Source organism: Sabethes cyaneus, chromosome 1, assembly GCF_943734655.1.
Source record: "Sabethes cyaneus chromosome 1, idSabCyanKW18_F2, whole genome shotgun sequence".
Taxonomy (NCBI): domain Eukaryota; kingdom Metazoa; phylum Arthropoda; class Insecta; order Diptera; family Culicidae; genus Sabethes; species Sabethes cyaneus.
The window spans coordinates 63055302-63075794 of record NC_071353.1 but is presented as its reverse complement, the minus strand read 5'-3'; the positions used below and the strand labels follow the sequence as shown (position 1 = coordinate 63075794).

At 38.5% G+C, this 20493-nt stretch overlaps 1 protein-coding gene across 1 annotated transcript in view; it reads right to left on the bottom strand.

The window, feature by feature from the left end:
- Positions 1 to 851: 851 nt before the first annotated feature.
- The window catches only part of LOC128744681 (uncharacterized), a 62214-nt gene continuing 42572 nt past the window's right edge, over positions 852 to 20493 (bottom strand). The window contains exons 2-9 of the mRNA XM_053841850.1: positions 7756 to 8364; positions 7524 to 7698; positions 6373 to 7412; positions 4215 to 4777; positions 3956 to 4152; positions 3701 to 3828; positions 2348 to 3636; positions 852 to 2279 (exon numbers count right to left, since the gene is read on the bottom strand). Of these exons, the coding sequence (XP_053697825.1) occupies positions 1680 to 2279; positions 2348 to 3636; positions 3701 to 3828; positions 3956 to 4152; positions 4215 to 4777; positions 6373 to 7412; positions 7524 to 7698; positions 7756 to 8364 (4601 nt within the window). The 3' untranslated portion in view covers positions 852 to 1679. The remainder of the gene's footprint in view (positions 2280 to 2347; positions 3637 to 3700; positions 3829 to 3955; positions 4153 to 4214; positions 4778 to 6372; positions 7413 to 7523; positions 7699 to 7755; positions 8365 to 20493) is intronic.

Here is a 20493-nt window from a genome sequence, read left to right as displayed (position 1 = left end):
CAAGATTATCCCAAACATTTATTTATCAATATCTCAGGAACATAGCTTATCCAGAGATTTTCTTAGTTATCCAGAGAAAAAATTATCTGGAAGTTTTTTTACAAAATTTTCCACGATGGTGAGAAACGCCAAAGTCGGAAAACTATGTTCTAATTCTTGTAAAATGCTATTTTTTGTTGGCCAATTCATGAGCATGAAAAGGGCAACTGCAAGAAGCGTCAAACATAGCTCTAGCCATCCCAAGTCCTTAACTAGAGGTTCCACGTTGTTAAACCCGGTAATGCTCGAAAATGAGTAGCTATCGCTGAGCTAAAAGGTGCAGTGCCGAGGTACATGAATCCGAAAGGTGTAAAATCCTAATATTAATTTTTGTTTGAAACGGTGGTTCTACAATTGATGAAGGGACGGTAGGGGAAAGTAATGTTTTTTGGGATGGTGGGGAAAGAGCGGAAAGGTGAGGGGGGGAGGTTTATTGGTAACAAGTAGTCGTTGTGACTCCTACCTTTTGTCCAATACTGGAGCGTGCATGGGTCGAACCAAGCTATAACCTAAGATTATAATTGGATTTGACCCCACAACCAGGGAAGGTCAGTCACTTTGATTAGATTTTGATTCATTTGAAAGTAACGCCTCAGCCGAGCAAAGTTCGACAAAGTGATATATGGAACATTTGTAAAACTAGTTATTATCTACAATTTAGCTAAATAAAGTTTTGCTGTATCTTTTGTAGTTACAGCGCTACAATGCTAGTAACTTTTTAGTGACTAAATGAACGTTCATTCAGTTACTAAAGAGGTACTAACATTGTAGAACCGTAAATATAAAAGATACAGCAAAACTTTATTCAGCAAAATTGTAGATAATAGGATAACCAGTTTCACAAATGTCCCATACATTACTTTACCAAATTTTGCTCGGTTGAGACGTTATTGTCAAATGAATCAAATGTAATCGAATCATTCTTGCCCACAACACCCGCCATGGCATGTGGCTCGCTGGTACCCATATACCTTTGAACCGCAGAGGCGCTGGACTGTCCAGCGCTTCCGTTATGATTCAAAATTTGGCGATTTTTGAATGCCTTGTCGCCTCTGTTACCTATAGTCTCTGTAGTCTACACATACATTTTTTGTTCCTTAATTCATAGTCCTTAGGTGGCAAATGTTTTAAGATAGCATTATATTTTGTTCCTTTTAAACAAGGTATAAAAGAAGTCCGTGAAAATATCCCTCGGGACTTTCTTGAAAAATATGAGACCTTGAATTTTTTTTAATATTATTTTCATTAATAAGTCCATATACTATGCTCGTATGTAAAATTTCATGAAATTTTAAAACCCTTCGACCCATTTTGTACGATACAAATTCATTCATTTTACAAAAAATAGCGGCATCATCCATACAAATGGCATCCAAAGCTAAAAGTTTCATAAAACGACTCTACGCTTGCTTTGGTTAAAATACAGTCAGATTTGCACCGAAATGGTCAAGTGTAAAATTGGCCTTATAGAAATTATACTATCCAAATCCAGATGATTTATCACATGCTGTAAAATCATCATACTGCAAAACGTCGGACAATCACAATATATCTAGGTCGCAAAGCTCTCTTTAAATAATGGCGCGCATAAACGTTACAGTAACCTTCAAATAATTTTGAAGTAAATGACGATAATGGAACTAACCGTTTGGTCCAACGATCGGTCGTCGAAAGCTCCAATTTGAGGCATGTTGATGCAATGGTTTTGAACTGAGGTTATTCTCGTTTAGCAGCGATGCAGAGTTTTCTATTTCTTCTGGTAGGTCTGTATCACCTTTGTCATTGGTAGTTTCATGACTGAAATCATGACTACTGTCAAGAGATCCGCCAAAAGTACCTGCATAATCAGTACGCTGGTAAGTCAAACGCCTCGGATTTAGTAACTGATGATGACGAAGATGTCTGCATTCACTGTTAAGGTTGTCTAGAACTTCACTAGTAGCTTCTTGTTCATTGTTATTATCATCTTCTTCCATATCACTTCCTGCTGGCGGTAAACGATGTCGAATAGATGGTTTCTGTTTTCGACATTCATTTGAAGAGCTAGTTCTAATAAGCTGGCTTCGAGAATGATTAGCTTCATCATTTTGATCACAGTTAGTTTCGTCATCGTCATACTGATCTAAACTATTACTATCTATTGTTAAATCTAATAATCTGCGCTGGCTACTGTCAAATAACGAAGATTTCTGTACTGCTGGTGGAGAGTTTGTTCCTTCACTTATTTTGTTTTTCGAATACTGTAAATAGAAAAAAGGCTTTAAGCTGGTATAAATAATTTTTAATTATGAATGATTGAATAATTTACCTGTGGATTTTCGGTAATCCGTACTTCTGACAGAGGCACACTAAAAGCTTCAGAAGGTAAATTGGGGGCTCCATAGCCATTGCTATTGCTATCCTGTTTAGTGGCATGACATATCATCCCGGCACGATCAGACAATTGAAATAGCGGAAGTTTTACCGAGGAAAAAGACTTGATCATATCAATTTTCCCTGTCGCTGGGATTGAGCAGTTAGAAGCAGACGTTAATGACGTCGAGGTAGGTGCCAAACTTGGCACTTGTTCCGCTGCAATACTAGTGGCTTTCGAGGAATGTTTCGGTTGTAATTGAACTGATAACCCTGTGCTCATAGAAGGATTTCTTCTGCCATTTCGTGCGCCAGAATTTAGCGGTTTGTTTTGATCTACATTCATATAACTGCTACTGGGATTTCTATAAATATTATTACTAATAGTGGTGTATGGCGTGTGTCGTCGTAGATCCATGATCGGACTGCCAACTTTCAAAGGAGTGCTGTGCTGTAAACTTATGTCGCTATTAAAAAGATGTGAGGATACTGATGGTTGTTGGATTGGAAGTAAAGTAGTAGATGTCGGAGAAGTTATATTTGTTTGTTGTTTAAGTCCATTTTTGTACGAGGGCATCAATTGTGTTTTTATATTAGCAGATTCTAAACTGGCAGTAAGGTTTAATGTTGCGATATGATCTTGAGTACCTTCTACGGTGTTCACGACTTGCCTATGAGCTACGGGTTTCTGGTTTTGTGGTTGCTTATAATTTCCATTAGGTATCGATACAGGCAATTGTTCTGAGGTTCTGATTAGGGTTTGCATCTCATGGATATCAGCATTACAGCTTGCAGAGTGTGTCTGTAGCGCCATTGGTGCAGTATGTTGTGCTTGAAGGCGTGTTTTCCGACAGTTGTTTCGATGTACGACCAACACACAACATATTATAGCAAAAAGTACAATTAGCAGAGTTCCAATAAATATTTGAATCCAAGGAATATTAATTTCAGGTTCACCTTCGTAGGTGACATCCACATGATTCAAAAGATTCATGTAAATAGGTATTCCAATTCCTGTACTGCCGATTGCTCTTATTGAAATATTTATTTTATCTTCGGTTGAAACATTTGGGAATTGAAAGTGATTTGCATTTACTGTCAAGTTTACAGCGTTATGTACTTTGTCCTTATCAACCCATTCGATCAGGTATCCTTGAAGTAAACCATTTCGATTTTCTGGCGCGCCCCAAGTAATTGTAATCCCGTCTTTCCGTATGAGGGCATGATTTGTAACCGGTCCAGGAACTGTAAAGACATTATTATGTCTTTTAAAACCGAATATCTTTAATATATTCCTTATGACGCTTACCATCCTGTTTCGTTTGAAAATCAACGACATCGCTGATTGGTTCCTTGGAGTGACATGGCTTCAGGAAAGCTTTGTATAATGTATATGGTAGCAAACCCATCAAATTGAAATGTGTTGCATCTTTTGGTCTAAAATTTTTGGAAATGTCAATTTATGGAATATCTATAGAGTATTATGATTTAGAGTTAAACTAGAGTAAAATAATCAAAATATTTAATCTATTTATCTTCTGTTTTTTTTTTCATACGGACTCACATGCTTAAACAGTTAATTCTATTTGACCCTCCTCGTATAAAAACGTCATGATTGACGTTTTTGTAGCACAACATTAAACACTTGTTTATTAAATCTGTGGCTATGAAGCGAATCCAAGTGAACTGTACACTTCTGGCATCTATGTGATTGGCTTGAAAACGATTCACTGTATCTGGTCGACGAATAGAAGAATCGATCTACAATAGTTTTTGACAATTTAGCATATACATAATGTACTGACAGTTTCCCATTTACTTACTGTTTTCCACTGTACAAATCGTAGGTCTTGTTTCAGCGGTTCTCCATCAAGTGCAACAGAACCAAGGATTCTAACAATTACACTTTTCTTATCCGGAATAAATATTCCTGTTACATTGCCAGATACCTTAATTTGAGTAATCAGCATCTGGTGCAATTTTTGATCGTGTTTATCCAAATTAGTTCCCCCAACATGCCGATTGTTGTACCTTTCTAGATCCAACTGCGTACCAGTTAAGGATTCAAAGATCTGCTTGGGATTACTGGTCAAATCAAACGCGCGCCGGCGACGTTTCCGTTTTCGTTTTCCGTTGTTTTCAATAGGCATACTCTCATGATAATGTTTCGTTGTCACGTTTATTTTCATTAGTAGTGGCTGTACTTCTTCGTGTGTTATATAATCATCCAAAATTTGCCTTGTACCAGTGATTTCATTCGAAATGTTGTAGAAACTTGAACTGTCATCATGCTTAAACTGAATTATGAAAGCAGTAGGTTCCAAGCCGGCATACCGAGGCCACCAGATGAAAATACCGTTAGGAAAAAATGTGGACAACACAGGCACTAAAAATATGTAATAAAATGTAATTTTGCTCTATATCATCATTCACGCTAACATTATATATTTTACATTAATAATCCGTCAGAAAGAATAACAATTAGCCAATATAGTATATGTTGATATAAAATTGTTGTTTAATAAGTGTTTAAGAATTTACCCTTTTATATCAAAGCTATTTTGAATTACGAATTCTATTATTCCGAATAGAACAAAACCAAATAATGGCATTATAGGTACTTCAATTCAATTAAAGACGACTGATTGAGCCACAAGCGTTGATTTTTGTTTATTCTATTCGCGATTATGAAAGCAAAAGAGGTTTTTCAACCTGTCCATGCCGAATTGTCAAAACTTATGTGAAAACAAAAGCAAAAATATTTCTTTCTCTTTTTTTCTCACACAAAAACCAAACAAATACCAGCAACTTCGTAGTCGCGAATTTCTTTACTGTAGTACTTTTGGGGCCATCCATATACTATATGCCATATGCAGGCTAGAGATGCATGGGGATTTGGAAATGTTCACACTTGACCACGGAAGGGGGGTGGGAGATAGAAAATGTCCACGTGGACAAGTTTGTTTTTACAAAAAATAAAAATTTTAGTAGTGCCTATTGAATCAATGAATGATTGAGTTGAATTGGAAGGATTAATTCTGCATAAGTACTCCAGGATAAATCCTGAAGTAATACAATATATTACAATATTAGAACCCATTACGTCTTAACGAAAGTATACTAAAAATATTCGATCGCACTCTAAGAGGTGTCACACCAACGATAATAGTGCTTTATTATATATGGTGTCACACAGCATGAATATTCTCATGGAGAATGAAAACAATGAACAGAACCAGACACGTGAATCATTTATTATTTAGGTCGCGTATATATAAAAGTCAAGACACGGGTCCTGTTGAAGGAAATGAATCTGTACGCGAAGTTCAAGCTGAAACGTGCTTTCCTGTAGTCGATAATATTTTGCAGAGGCAGGATCACCATGGACAGAATTAAACTAGATAACATGCTTAGTTCAGTCACGTGAGCTCTACAAGTATTAGATGAACGATGGTATTTTGATAATCAAAATGCACGCATGACATTGACAAAAAGCAACTTTCAATTTTCAGAAAAGAGTGTCGAATTTTCCGAGCCCTGGTTCAGTGTACTATTTTAGTGTATGCTTTTTTATTAATTACAGAATAACGCAGGTTGAAAACAGAATTTAGTACACTCAAGTACTTTTTTTACACGGTTTAGTTTTTTGAGTATTAAGAACGGGGTAACTTAGAGACTATTAATTTATTTCTCAATACATTTGGGAGTAGCTCGACATTCCTCACGTAGATTGTAAATAGTTCCTTAGCTGCAGCGTTTTCGAGTAATCGAAAAAAACAAACCGTGTAAAAAAAGACTTGAGTGTACCGTGGATGAGACAAACGGTGTGGGGGGATGGAGTTTCGTCAATTTCCACGCTTGTCACGGCGAGGGGGGAGGATGTTGAAAACTGGTATTTTTCTGTCTACGTAGTATCTGGATTGCCCCTTTGGACCTCTTGAGTATTTAAGCAAATCGATTTAATTGTAGTTACTAACTTACCTCCTTGTGAGGTGCACTGCACGCCTTTGGATAGCTTTGAAGGAATTACCAGCTTTTTTCCCGCTGGACCGATAGATTCTGCATCGGGTACGCTAGTCACTGTACAAGCTCGTAAAAAAACTGTATAACTCCGAAATGGAGTAACCATTTGCCCGGTGATTTTCATACTGTTATTCGTAAGTAATTGAGTTGGAGGCGAACTGTACCAGGTATATGGATTTTCCGATGCAAGGTAATACATAACGTATTCCGTATTGACATTTTGCACTCCACGATCAAAGCGTACAAACAGACTAGTTGTATCTAGGGGAAAGCATTGAATGTTCTCGGGACGCTTTGATATTCGCTTGTACTTATCTTTGTCGCGGATTGATAGGTACATGGACACGCTCGTTTCACCTGCCTCATTTTTTGCGATACACTGGTATAACCCCTCATCTTCTGGATCGATTGTATGGATACGAAGAATTGGATAACTGTAATGTACTATGTAGTTATTCCTTATCTCTCTTCCATTTTTAAACCACGTGACTTTGGGCTGAGGATTTCCGCTTACACTACAATTAAATGACATAGATGCGACAACAGATGATGTATACGAGGTCATATTGTTGAGGAACATTGGTGGCACCAGAATAGTAACATTGAACAGCTGAAAATCAGCACCGAGAGAGCAATTATAGATTCCTTCGTGTTTCTCCACAGAAACATTAGTAAACTGTAGCTGGTATGTGAAATTGGTAAGATGTATTGGTATTTTCCCATGACGGGGTGTGAAAGCCCACTGTGGGCGACCTTTAACTCCAGCACAATTTAGTTTTAGCGTAGAGCCAGCATGTATGTTTTGAACAGTTTGTTGCATTTTGGGCAACAAATGCCCATTTGGCTCTATCTCCGGGTTAAGTTGAACTACGAGAACATAGCCATAGCTACGGAAACTTTTCGAAGCAAAGTTGTTTGTAGCATTGCACCGGTATCGACCATTATCTGAAGGCTGAATATCCACAACAAGTAAGCTTCCATTTTGAAGTTGGTAATACCTGCAAAAGAAGATATTTAAATATTATTAATTTTGTGATTCGTATATTCACAGCACGAATAGTTGCAATGTGGGGATGTGTTTGTGAATTGAAATGAAACCTTTTACTCGCCTGTTTTCTTGCCCGCCTACAGCGTTGTTGTTGAAGACGATCTGTGTTCTATTTACCATCCATGAAATATTTGCTGGTGGGTGGCTGGTAAAAGGACAATGCAGTACAAGCGAATTATGGGTTTTAGAGGCGATCGTGTTATTTTCCGATATCAAAAAATTATTGCGTTCCAGGTCTAAATTAGACGATTATTAATCATATAGAAATATATTATGTTTTATTACCAACTTACAGGCAACAGAAACCACGCTTTCTGTAGAAAGAATAGAACCAGAGCCATGGCGCGTAAGGTTCGCTCTGCACCTATAGACGCCCGCTGAAATATTATTCAGCTGACGATTGTAGGGTATCCTTAGAGTTCCGTTTGGAAAAAGACGAAACCCTTTATGGGTTTGTTTGTGATTCTGGTTTTGGAAGGAAGTACTGTAAAATTCCAGTCCATTCCGGTACCATATGTATTCGATAAGGTCGTCTCTATTAAACATTGAGCGGCGGTATCGATCACCAGTCTCTTCGTCATATTCATCTTTTTCATTTAGGATGTTTTCATTAGCGTTGGTGTTGATATTGTCATGGGCAAGATGGTTTAAGTTCATCACGTCTTCATAGAAGCCTTGGGGATCTATTGCTGATTGTACAATGTCTACATCTTCATTATCGTTGTTTTCGTATTCGGTATCCTCCATGTCTATATCCGAGTCTGCCCAATCGTCGACTTCGGCTTCTGCGTGGCATGGTAAATAAACAGGAGAATTCTTGATTGCGGTAATAATTACATGCCTCGGAGGAGACACCGTAAGACGCAGTCGATCGGGTCCAGCTTTATTTACAAATGCAAACACTAAAAAAAAGAAAAATTGATAAAAAAATTAGTTAAACTTTTAAATTCCTATCAGTAATATATAGCTAATAATAGTATATTTGTAATATATATCTAACCATTGTAATTGGCGGAACTAGATAGCCCCCCATGAAAAATTATTTCACTCAGAAATGTAGGTTCCGAAATATTTTATTTGCCTAAAAAGGTATACATGTACAGACTGAAGTTTTGGGAGCATCTCAGTAGAATACGAAAAAGAAAACTTTCCAATTCAATTCTAGTATTAAGATTTATTCGTGACAGATACGTATTTCGTCTACGATCAGTGTCTGTTTTCGAACTCTGAGATGAAGCCTGCAAGTCGTAGGCGAAATACGTATCAGTCACGGATAAATATGAATAGTAGAATTTAATTGGAAAGTTTTCATTTATTTAATTTCAGAAACATGTACAGGCAAGAGGTGTCAGATTCATTTTGTGTAAAAAACTTGCGGATTAATTCATTTAAAAACTTGCAATAAAGTATGGATCGGATCTACGTTGACGAAGGTGACGCCCGTCACCTTACATCGATTGTTCTTGTTGAAATCCTCTGTAAAAGGTTTGGAAAAATATTTACCTATATTAACACCAAAATTATAGTAATACTAACTGATTGCCCGATCTCACTCGGGGCCCCTTTGTCACTCAGTCACTTGTTTTTGTAACGAAATCTCTCATAATGCAAACCCCTTTTTTCATTTGAATATTTCTACTCCCTTTGTCAGTTCCTCTCACGTTGTCCCCCAACCCCTATAAATCCATCTTCTTCTCGGTATCCCTATTATTCGACACAAACCCTTTTTTACGTTTTCGAACCTCCCCCCTTTTTAATGACCACCCTATTCCCCTTTCAGCAATAAAACAACTTGTACAATTGCTATCTTTCCAAACGCACCCCTTTACCCATTTCAACATTTCTTTCCCCTTATAAGAGATCGTCTTCCTCTTTTGTCAACTCTGATTCTTTGATGCCAAGAAACATGTGTTTGACAAACAACGTTTGATGAAAAACAGTCCAGAAGTTCCGGAGCAATTGCGGAACATACATTCATAATCGCGTTCCTCGTCCCCCTACTTGTCGGTTCCTTCCCAGTTGGCTCCCATATATTGTAGCCGTCGCGGATCGATTCTGATGAAGCGTGTAGTTTAAGCACCACTCCTTACGGAGGCTACCACCGAGATTTATGAGCCCGGATGGGACTGCATGCTGTGCAAGTCCAGTTGGAATCCTTTCGGAGAAAGAATCCAAATCGTTCCAGCTCGGTATACGAGGTTGCGACCAAACAGGTGCAACCACCCTAAAAAGATAACTCAACGAACTAAACGAGCTTTCTCGCAAGAATTCGAAATCATGTACTCAACATAATCATAGCAAAGGAAGCGGACGAGATCGACTAAAGGTGACTAGAAAAATGTTTCATTACTAAAGTCCTAAATAACTCTTAGACGTCAACCGTTGTAATTTATAACCGGTTAATTTTGTATTCAACGTTTTGGGTTAGTTCGTAAGTCTAATTTGTACACATATTTACATTTGTTTCCAGCATGTTTCTAGGCTAAAACCTTGTCTTCCTTGTCTTTGTCTTCCTCTCAAAACTTTGCTCTTTCCAACTTTTCGATTACTGTGCGGGCATGACCTAATCGAATCTGATCAATGAATGAATTTTTACCCCGAGAGTCAAGTGTCACATTGCAAATCTGGCACTCGCGGGATCCAAACAAAATGGCCGCCTAGCGGCTTCGCTTTCGCCACGTGGCGTTTTTACTGGCCGGCACTTTCTTCACTGCATGCGGACGAGAAATGGAAAGAACTCACCGGCTCTCTGCTCTGATATCTTACGGTTGTCTCCGCTGATGCTGACGGAGATGGCTGACGATCAGTTCAAGCAGCTCAATCACCGATCACTCGATGCTTCTGCTGTTACTGGAGATGCTGGGGGCGCCCAGTATATTTCAATTGACTACCGATCAAATGGCGGCGGCTTTTGCCGCCCTTGAAGAAAACTGCAATTGCCGGCCGAGAAAGTTTGATTCGGTTCGGCGGATATCGAAATAGCCGGGACAATCTTCCGGAATAACGACTGAGTGGTCCGGCTTCCTGCTGGCGCTGGCTGAGTGCTGTAGCGGTTGCTGACCAGCGCACAGTGGGACCATTCTGGAAAAAGGCGGTCAAAAGTTTTTTCTCGCTTTTCCTGACGTTTTCGAGCTTAGGTGTCTTAGGAGAAGTTACATAAAAAAGTATTCTGCATCTAATGACGTTTTCATATAATTATATATTAAGGGGATAACAAATTTGAAAAAATTAATTTTTTATAGAAACTAGATAGCATGGTCATGTGTTCGGCAAAGTTGTAGAACTTTGAATTTCATTAAACTTTGCCGAAGATACTATGTATCTGCATCATATGGTTTGCGAGATATAATTGGCTTTCTGTCGTGACCCCCTTAAAATCAGTTTTTTAAACTTCTTGTACACAAAACCTCATCTAACTGGTTCGACATGTTCTACAAACTTTTGGATACTATCAAAATACGTAACTTTCTAGAAGGTGTATATATCATATGTTGCTTTATTTACTTTAAAAATGGATTTGAAGCATAAATTTTACCGTTTTTACAACTATTTTTTTCTGTAAATAGGCAGCTACTGGCAGCTAAGGTTAGCATCGCTTGAACCGCCATAGAATGTAGTATAAGTGTGCCAAAAAATTTTGGCCGGGTCTGGCCGGGCATTTTGGTTATTTCAATTTTCAGAAGTTTTCAGAAGTTTGTTAATGATGTCGGATCCAATAATTTCAACTTTAAGAAGACCAACAGTAAAAAAAATCAATGCGGTTGTTACCAGCAGCATACAAACTTTTACAAAAATCCCAGAACGAAAATAATTCTGCAACAGATAACGAAACAGACGTGGACGAAGTCCTGTGAAATTATTATGAACATGTACGAATAATAAAACCCTGATAACTTACTAAAACCAGCATATATGTATGTAATTAATCATTGAAACAACCAAAATGCCCGGCCAGACCAGGCCAAAATTTTTTGGCACACTTATACTACAATCTATGGCGGTTCAAGCGATGCTAACTTTAGCTGCCAGTAACTGCCTATCTACGGAAAAAAATACTTGTAAAAACGGTAAAATTTATGCCTCAAATTCATTTTTAAAGCAAATAAAGCAACATATAATATATACACCTTCTAGAAAGTTACGTATTTTGATAGTATCCAAAAGTTTGTAGAACATGTCGAACCAGTTAGATGAGGTTTTGTGTACAGGAAGTTTAAAAACTGATTTTAGGAGGGTCACGACAGAAAGCCAATTATATGTCGCAAACCATATGATGCAGATACTTAGTATCTACGGCAAAGTTTAATGAAATTTAAAGTTCTACAACTTTGCCGAACACATGACCATGCTATCTAGTTTCTATAAAAAAATATTTTTTTCAAATTTGTTATCCCTTTAATATCCAATTATATGAAAATGTCATTAGATGCAGAATACTTTTTTATGAAACTTCTCCTAAGATACCTAAGCTCGAAAACGTCAGGAAAAGCGAGAAAAAACTTTTGACCGCCTTTTTCCAGAATGGTCCCACTGTGCAGCGGCGGGGCAAACGTGCGGAGAACACGCTCTCATGTGGTTTCTCCGATTCGTACGCTAATGAGAAATTTGAGCCGTCTGGCTCGCAAGAAAGAGGTCGTTAGCCCTACGCACAGGTCATTGCCTTCGCACATGTCTTACCTATCTTTCTTCTAGGCTTTACCCGAATCGGGTTTCGCACACTAAGCACTCGCACGTTATCTATCTATCTAACCTGAGAAATGTAAAAGAACTTTAGCACTGAACAAACTTCCCTAGTACTATACTTGCTACCTTTATGTAGCTAATTCGGAATCGCGCACAATCACTTCCACTTAACTTGGCGGTTGCGAAAGAAGTGATTGCAAGTTTCGTCCTCAGATAAAGCAAGGAATCTAGGTACTTGCGGAAGTATCAGGCCGAAAACTCTTCGGGATTGATCGCTAGTTCGTTAACTCAATCTTTCAGTTCGTTTTGGCCCACGCAGTCATCTAGCCTTCCCTTTCCTTCAACTTGATTCGAACGGTTCCTTTTGAACTCGCGTTCGAAGCAATCTCATTCGGGCCACGTTATATATTTTGCTTCGACTGTCTAAGGGTTCGCGCTTCATCGACACGGACGCATTGTAACTATTAGCTTGTACAAACATCCAACCGGTAAATTTAGGAGTGGTGAATATTGCATGTGATATATTTTGCAATGCAAGATTCAAAACTGTTATACTGGCCATTTTGTGGTTTGTTCAGTAAACCAATTCAATTTAACACCCCTATTCTGTATTTCGAACGAGTGTTTATTTCGTTCGACTTGTTTCGAACGAGATGTTTAGCCCATTTGATTTTGCTGGCGGAAATTTCATTCGAAAAAACTTTCGTTCGAAATATAGAATAGCGGTGTAAATACTCTAATTTAAATAGCTAAACTTTATATTGCTGTAACGTGCAACGGTTACAATATCCCAAGTTCATCTACCATATATTCCTCCACGGTGGAACCCCCCTCTTTTCTCAAAGTCAGTTGGACAACTGCAATCGGTTTATATGCCAGAGAAACGCAGCCCCTTGTACTTATTTAGAGCTCTCTCCCCCTTGTTACGGATTCCTCCCATTTATCAACTTCCCAGTGCTGATTTTCTTATGTCAAGGAACATGTGTGCCAAGTAGTTTGATGAAGAATTGTCCAGGCATTTCGGAGTTATGGCCTCCCCCCTATTATAACTCCCTCCTTTGTCAACCCCCTGTGTTCTGATTCGCTTATGCCGAGGAACATGTTTGCTAAGTTTGATGAAAACCCATCCAGGCGTTTCGAACCTGTTATGAACCCCCCCTCCCCTCCACTCTTCTTGTCAACTCTTCAGTGCTGATTCCCTTATGTCAAGTAACATGTATGCCAAGTTTGGTGAAGAACCGTCCGGGCAGTTCGGAGTTATGGCCTCCTCCTGTTACGAACCGCCATCCCTCTTATCAACCCCCCAGTGCTGATTCTCTTATATTAAGGAATAAGTGTGCCAAGTTTTGTAGTTATGGTGGAACATACAAACATACTCACGCTCACTTTTATATAAATAAGGATTCTTTCCTTTTTTTTCCTTTTTTTTCGGGTTATCCAACTGGTCGCTTAATAGTGTATAAAACTCTGCGCTGGGCCCTTTTGTGATGTCAACAAAGTGTCAGGGAGACCTCAAACATCAGTTCTACCTGACGAGACAGGCACTGGCGCCCACTAAAACACAGGTAGAGCCCCAAGCATAGCCGTCACGCCTATACCCGCAGGCGGAGGCGTTTCGGCCCTGCGCGGACTCCACGAACTGACTCTAAGATCTCTCTGCCAAAGGCCGGAATGTCATATTTTAAATATAATGATGATGATGACGATGATGATGATAATGATGATGATGAGAAGAAAAATAATAGATCGAATTTGTAAATGTGCTTTGGACTTTTTGTACCACTCGAGTTGCAATATGTGGTATAGTGAAGAAGTGGAGGATTCGTCAGCCCCGCCTGACACCGGTCTTCAACCGCGCGCCCGCTTTCAGTTTTCCAACACAAACAACCACAAATGAACCAATAGGTAAGACAAATTTCGGAGCATTAGTGGTTATCAACTTATCAGGGCAAATTTAATCTTTCATCCCCTTAGCATTCACAGTGCATTCCCACGATACAAAGCAAATTGAGCGCAGCACAAGCTGGACGTTCGCGGTAGTCGACAGAAGCTTCAAAATATAGAGACTCGCCCGCCTTCCAACCCTCGAGACCAAAGTGCTGTAAAGCTCTGGGCTTAAACAGAGCCCGCGGGCGGCCATCAGAGCTCAGGACAGCCACGAGGCCAGTGCAAAAATCCTACTCTATCTAGCAGCACAGCCTAGCCGAAACTCGAACACGCGACACGAATTGACTTAATTTTCCCATCTGCTACCTAAGAAGTGCTATTACCCGTAATCATTACAGAGTGGTCCTTCGGCATCCAATCGGATCTGGTATCCCGCTTACATACCCTTGCTAACCCTAAGCCCCCGACCAACTCAATCAATCCGACATTTTTCGGAGATATTTGTGACAGTTGTGATAAATAGGGATGAATCCCAGAAAACTTCATCTATTGTCAGAGATCCCCATACTGGCCTTATTCTTAAACGGAATAAAAGCACTTTCTGAACAACGCAACAATCACATTTGGTAAATTTTTACCCCGAGTCCCACTTGAAATCACAAAAGTATTTTGATATATACCCACATTCAGAAGTAAACGTGACCGCTGTTCATTTACTGATTAGTTAAAAAGCCCTACACCACGACAAGGTTCAGTTTTATCGTAGGGACTTTTATATAAATAAGGATTCTATAACATTAACCCGAATGCCACTAGCCCGAACGTCACAAGCCCGCATACCACCAACCCGAATAACGTATGCCCGAATGTAACACTAGCCCGAATGTAACAGTAGCCCGAACGTAACAGTAGCCCGAATGTACCATAAGCCCGAATGTAACACTAGCCCGAATGTAACACAAGCCCGAATGCAGCACAAGCCCGAATGTAATACCAGCACGAATGTAACACAAGCCCGAATGTAACACAAGCCCGAATGTAACATTAGGAGCTCCGTAACCGCAAGGTTGCAGAATCGGCTGGTTGCGAAGTCTGTTGTCTAAAAACAGAAGGTTAAGTTTACATGGAGTGTAGCACTCAGGTTTTGCTCTTGGATCGGTGCTGCGAAAGCTCACACTCGTGTGGCCTAATTTCCTCACAGACGCGTATTCATTCTTTCAGACCCTCGCTCTTATTTATTTATGCACTGTAATGAGTTTTTGCGAGTGTGTGTTTAGCTAACAGCTACGGTCGTCGCTCTCGTTCGTCGTTGAAGCCCGAGCTACTGATACCAATTACTCGCGAGGGTTCGCACTCCCGCCCATGCATAAAATTGAGGACGAAGATGACGAAGAAAAGGAAAAGTAATGCAAAATTTGTAGGGTTTTTTCTAATTCCCGTCGTAATAAGTAAAGCCATTCTAATTTTCATCATTTGTTGGATGGATTTAATGAATACTCCAAAAGTTCTTGTGCTGATTTGACTAAAACACACTTACCTTCCGATCCGTGAACTTTGAAAACACTGAAAAGCGACTATTGAAGCATATTGTTGAAATTACGCAACTGACTTTATTTCTAAAATTCGTCGTACCGTTTTAAAATCCGTCCATCAAAATTTTTCATCGTCCGAACTAAAAATCATAACAATGTTTACGAAGCTAACGCACATGTATTTGTGTAGGCATGACAAATGTTATTGTACAACATTTCTGCAGGTCAGGCAAGTTTTCCTGGCTGTGGAATAACGACAATGCCTTGCGTGAGTTATTTTCATTTATGAATGACGGAAATTAAAGCAATTAGTCGACATTGTCTTCTTCGTCGCAAGAAAAAATGTAGGAAATTTGGCTGGTAGGACTTCTTTAATGATAAAAAGCATTTAAATGGATCTCAGCTCACTTTGATTGATCGCGTATGATAGACAACTAGCTAAACTTGTGTGTCATAAAAATGCTGGTATTTTTGATAATTTGTGTTGGATAGGGCGGAAATAGGCAATTACGACGATGTAGCAACATACCCTATCACATTTCTCCCACATCAGCTTCACGGGCAGCTGATTGCTCATGAGTCTGACTCGCGAATAAGCTACGCAGGAAGACAATGTGAGGGTGTGCTCGCGCGAGTGTGTGGGTAGCAGAATGCCTGCACACAGCAACGGAGGCTGTTTCTTTTACGACTACGTGAGCGATGTAACCGTTGAATACTATGCTTCTCATATTCTCTCGCGTGTGAGTAGGCATCGTTGACTTCTCGTTCGATTCGTAACAATGCTTTCGTTTTTATTAAATTCCAAGAATACTCAAGAATAAGACACACAATAGTAATTTAACTGCTGTTATTAATAGTTATGTAAACTTTATTTGAAAACTAGCCCCGCTCTAACCTAACCTATAAATACTGAAACAAAGGACCGCCGCTTATTCAGTTTGAAAGTCGCAAAAAGCGACTTTGCCGCTGTATGTTTTACAGGAGTTAAATCGCGAGGACTAGGGAAAACTAACTAGTGGTCAGTGGACCTAGGAAAACGAATAGACCTAAACAGATGTGATTTCTGCGGGGGGGCTGTCTCTAGTCAAGTGAAATCTTACAGTGTAATAACGACAAAGCAGAAATAATTAGTTACGATATTGAATTGATATCAATTTAATTTTTATTATTGGTGACAAACAATATTAAAGTTATAGTAAGTAATTTGTAAACACCGCTTGTTGAGTGTAAAAGCTTTATTTTATAAAAAAAGCAAAGCCTTGGATTTATACCGTCTTTAGACATTATTCTTCAATCTTTATCGACAGACTTCGCAGCTGGCTGTTAGAATACAGGAAAATTACGGGGCCAGTGCAACGATCCTACTGACTCTATCTAGCAAGCACCGACTAGCCGAGATTCGAAAATAGATCAGCTTGTTCTACCATGCCCCCAATACGATAGAGCCACTAATAGGGATGCTATACCGGTTTTACCGAAACCGGTTTTACCGGTATTACCGGGCTATTTTCCAATACCGAATTACCGGTTTTTCCAAGGCCAAAAACCGGTATTTTCGGTATTTTTTTGCATGATCAAATAACAACTCAAGAAGCCTGAATCGCTGGTAAAACCTTTAAAGCACGGGAAAGCTTAAATTCATGATTAAAGGTTCTAAAAATAATAACTCAATTATGTAGTTCTTCCAAAGGGAAAACCCTGAAATACCTCACCGCTGTCAGCATAGAGCCGGTGTGCCTCATGCTTTTTAAGCAGTCGTCTCCATTCAACACGTTCCAATCCATGGGCTACTCGTCGCCAATTTCTCAGTCGTCTCAGAAGTCGCAAATCACTATCGATCTGATCATGCCATCTTGCATGTTGAGCTGGTATCGATGGGGTCGTCGAAGAGAACTGTTTTCGTTGCTGAGAAACAAGGATACGCTTTACTTAAGCGATGAGGAATTCATTTTTTTTTTGTCGGAAGATTTGACCACTGCGGAATTCATGAAGAAATAAGAAATTGTCGCAGTGCTAGAACCAGCCTTGGCTGCTGTCGAATTGCTGTACTGGAAAAATTGCAAACTCTACGAACTACGAACTCTAAAACTATTCTCGGAACACCTTGCAAGTATCGCACAACTGCTGTTCGAGTTACTGTATCGGTAGAATTTCAGAGAGAGATCTGGTATATTTAAATTTATTCGTTTTAAAATTAGCCGCACTATTCGTGATGACTTTGTAATATTCTTCAAGACATCAAGGATGTTTTAATAATGAAATTCTGCAAGGTTTTATTAATATTTTAAAAGTCAATGGAATAAACTCAGAAGCCGAGCAGGCAGAGGAACCAAATCAACTGAACCTTCAGTTATTCAGGTATATATCATAATTGTCAGTATCTAAGCAACTTATTAAAAGCTCTTGAACAAGGGTTTTCCTACGCTACATTTCTAATTTATCACTAGGAATTATTCTTTCTTTCTCTGTGGAGACCGAATGAAGATTCTCTGCCTCCGGAAGTTTTTCATTAAAATTTGTTCTCGTTTAACCCTTTATAAGGCAGTGGCAACTATATTGCCACCAACAAAAAATTTTTATTTTGCTTCTATAATTATATTGATGTCATTATAGACGCAAAACAAATATTTTTCGTTGGTGGCAAAATAATTGCCACGGCCTTATAAAGGGTTAAAAGATGACACCGTAAATTTTCTTCGCATTGTTAAATATTATTTTTTAATGAACTAGTCAATTAACTATGCGACAGAAATTGAGAATCGTTGATTATAGAAGGATCTTCTTCAAATCATATGATTTTTAACTATAGTTTTCAAGAGTTAACTTTTACCGGTTTTACCGGTATTGCATTTATCAATACCGAAAAACCGGTTTTCAAAATACCTCCCGGTATTGGCATCTCTAGCCCACTAAGTATCAACAGAGATAGTTACGCTATAACAACCACAACACTTTATAGTTTCACTTTCAGTTGCAGATTAGCAATAATATCAATTTTGCCTTTCCAGAGTCAATTAACATTGTTTAGGTGTATCCAAAATGTGACCAAACTATTTGTTCCCTCATAAGCAATGCTTATGGACTCCTTTTTGAGTTCTCTTGGTTTAGTCCATTTGGGTTTTATTTTAAAGCTATACCGATATGAATATTATTTGAACTGATACCGCTAATTGAACTGAAAAGTGCATTAAGACAGGAAGTGTTGTGCTGAAACACTTTATTTCTAATAGGTCTACTTGCCCGGGTGCACGGTGGTCCGGATTCGAAAAAATGCGGACATTAGCAATTGGGTAAAAATGCGTAATTTTCCGGAGAAGTTTAATAATAAAATATAGCGTATCTTTCTGCACTATTAGGGTGACCGTGAATTCGCCTATTAGGTTGTTTTTTTTAAATAATTCCAAAACAAATCTCCAAAAAGTTGCAGAACATACTAAAATGAGCAACTTTGCTGAATATAGTAACTACCTATCTCTTAGCGGTTGCGAAATATAATGATGTGCTAACAAGGAGCACTTAAAAATCAATTATGCTCAATAATTTTGCGCACAATTTTTTATTGCATTCGAGTGTTCTATAAAGTTATTCAGTATGCTAAAATACTCATTTTCTTTAAAGACTGTTTGTCACTAGGACCAGTGTTGGGCACCGCTAATTCGCTAATCGACCAATCGAGAAACGCTAGTTATACTTAATAATTTATACTCAGACTATTGTGTTACCTGACTCACTGCGAATATGCGTTGTGTACGCGGGATCGTGTTGGTTCGAAAGGTTTCGAAAAATATCGCCCATGTATCGAAAATATCGTTAATTTTGATCACTACAAATAACGTACTTAAACGTTTTATTTCAAGGGCTAGTAGCACGCAGTAATTGTATTGTGAAACTGAATTGTTATTTATGTAACTTTTTACAAATTAAATGCAATAACAAAAGCACAACTTATAAAAAATCGTTTTATCGATATTAACTGCATAAGTGCATATGCGTTATAAACGAATAAAACGTATGGTTACCAGGCATTCAATTTATCGTTTCAAATGCGCGATATTCAATGAATTTTGCCTACTACGACTTATAACCTAGCAAAAGAGAAACGAGAATGTTTTATACATATGTATTGTCGCTCGTGAGCGCAGGTTATCCATATTTTCCTTTATCCCTAGAAACATGCGATCATGATTTGTTTATTTTTAATTTTTCGTAACACGAGTTTATCCTCTCTTTGTTGCGAGAGGATAAAGCAATATCAGCCGTTTTTCAGAGACGAAAATACACAGGTTACTATTGAATTTACCAAGCAACCAGCCAACAAGAGAGAGATATATAAAACAACTGAATTTATGTATTTGGGTATCACCATGGGTTTCATTATATACCTAGTAATGTATAAGAGTTTCGCGCCAATTCCACCTGCGATTTATATTTTTCATGGTTCACTGAGTGAGAGGATAAATGTTTTTCAGGGAAAAATGCAATGAGATATTATCAACTCTCATTCTGCAGCGGAAAAATGTTTTTCGTTCGTTTGAACAAACAGATAAGCACAGAATCTAGTTGTCACATGAGAACAATGGGTGAGCGAAAAACGTTTATCCTACATGTGAGTGATAATTTTAATCACTGATGGTTACGTTTTATTTCAATAATACGGATATTCGCAGTGAGTCAGGTAAAACAGTAGCCGAATTGTTGCTGGTCCATAATTCCAAATTAAGTGCCGCTGTTCATTTTAAAATTAATAAACTGTGAAGCATTTTAATAGGTTTTGATCTTAGTTAAATTAAGAAAAGTCGGGTAATATATACAAATTAGTAATAATTTGTGCAGTGATAGATTACAATGCAAGTTGTTGCAATATGTTCAAAAAGAAACAGTGACTGTTAATTTGCAGTTTGCGATTAGTAACTAGCGAAATTTCCACGA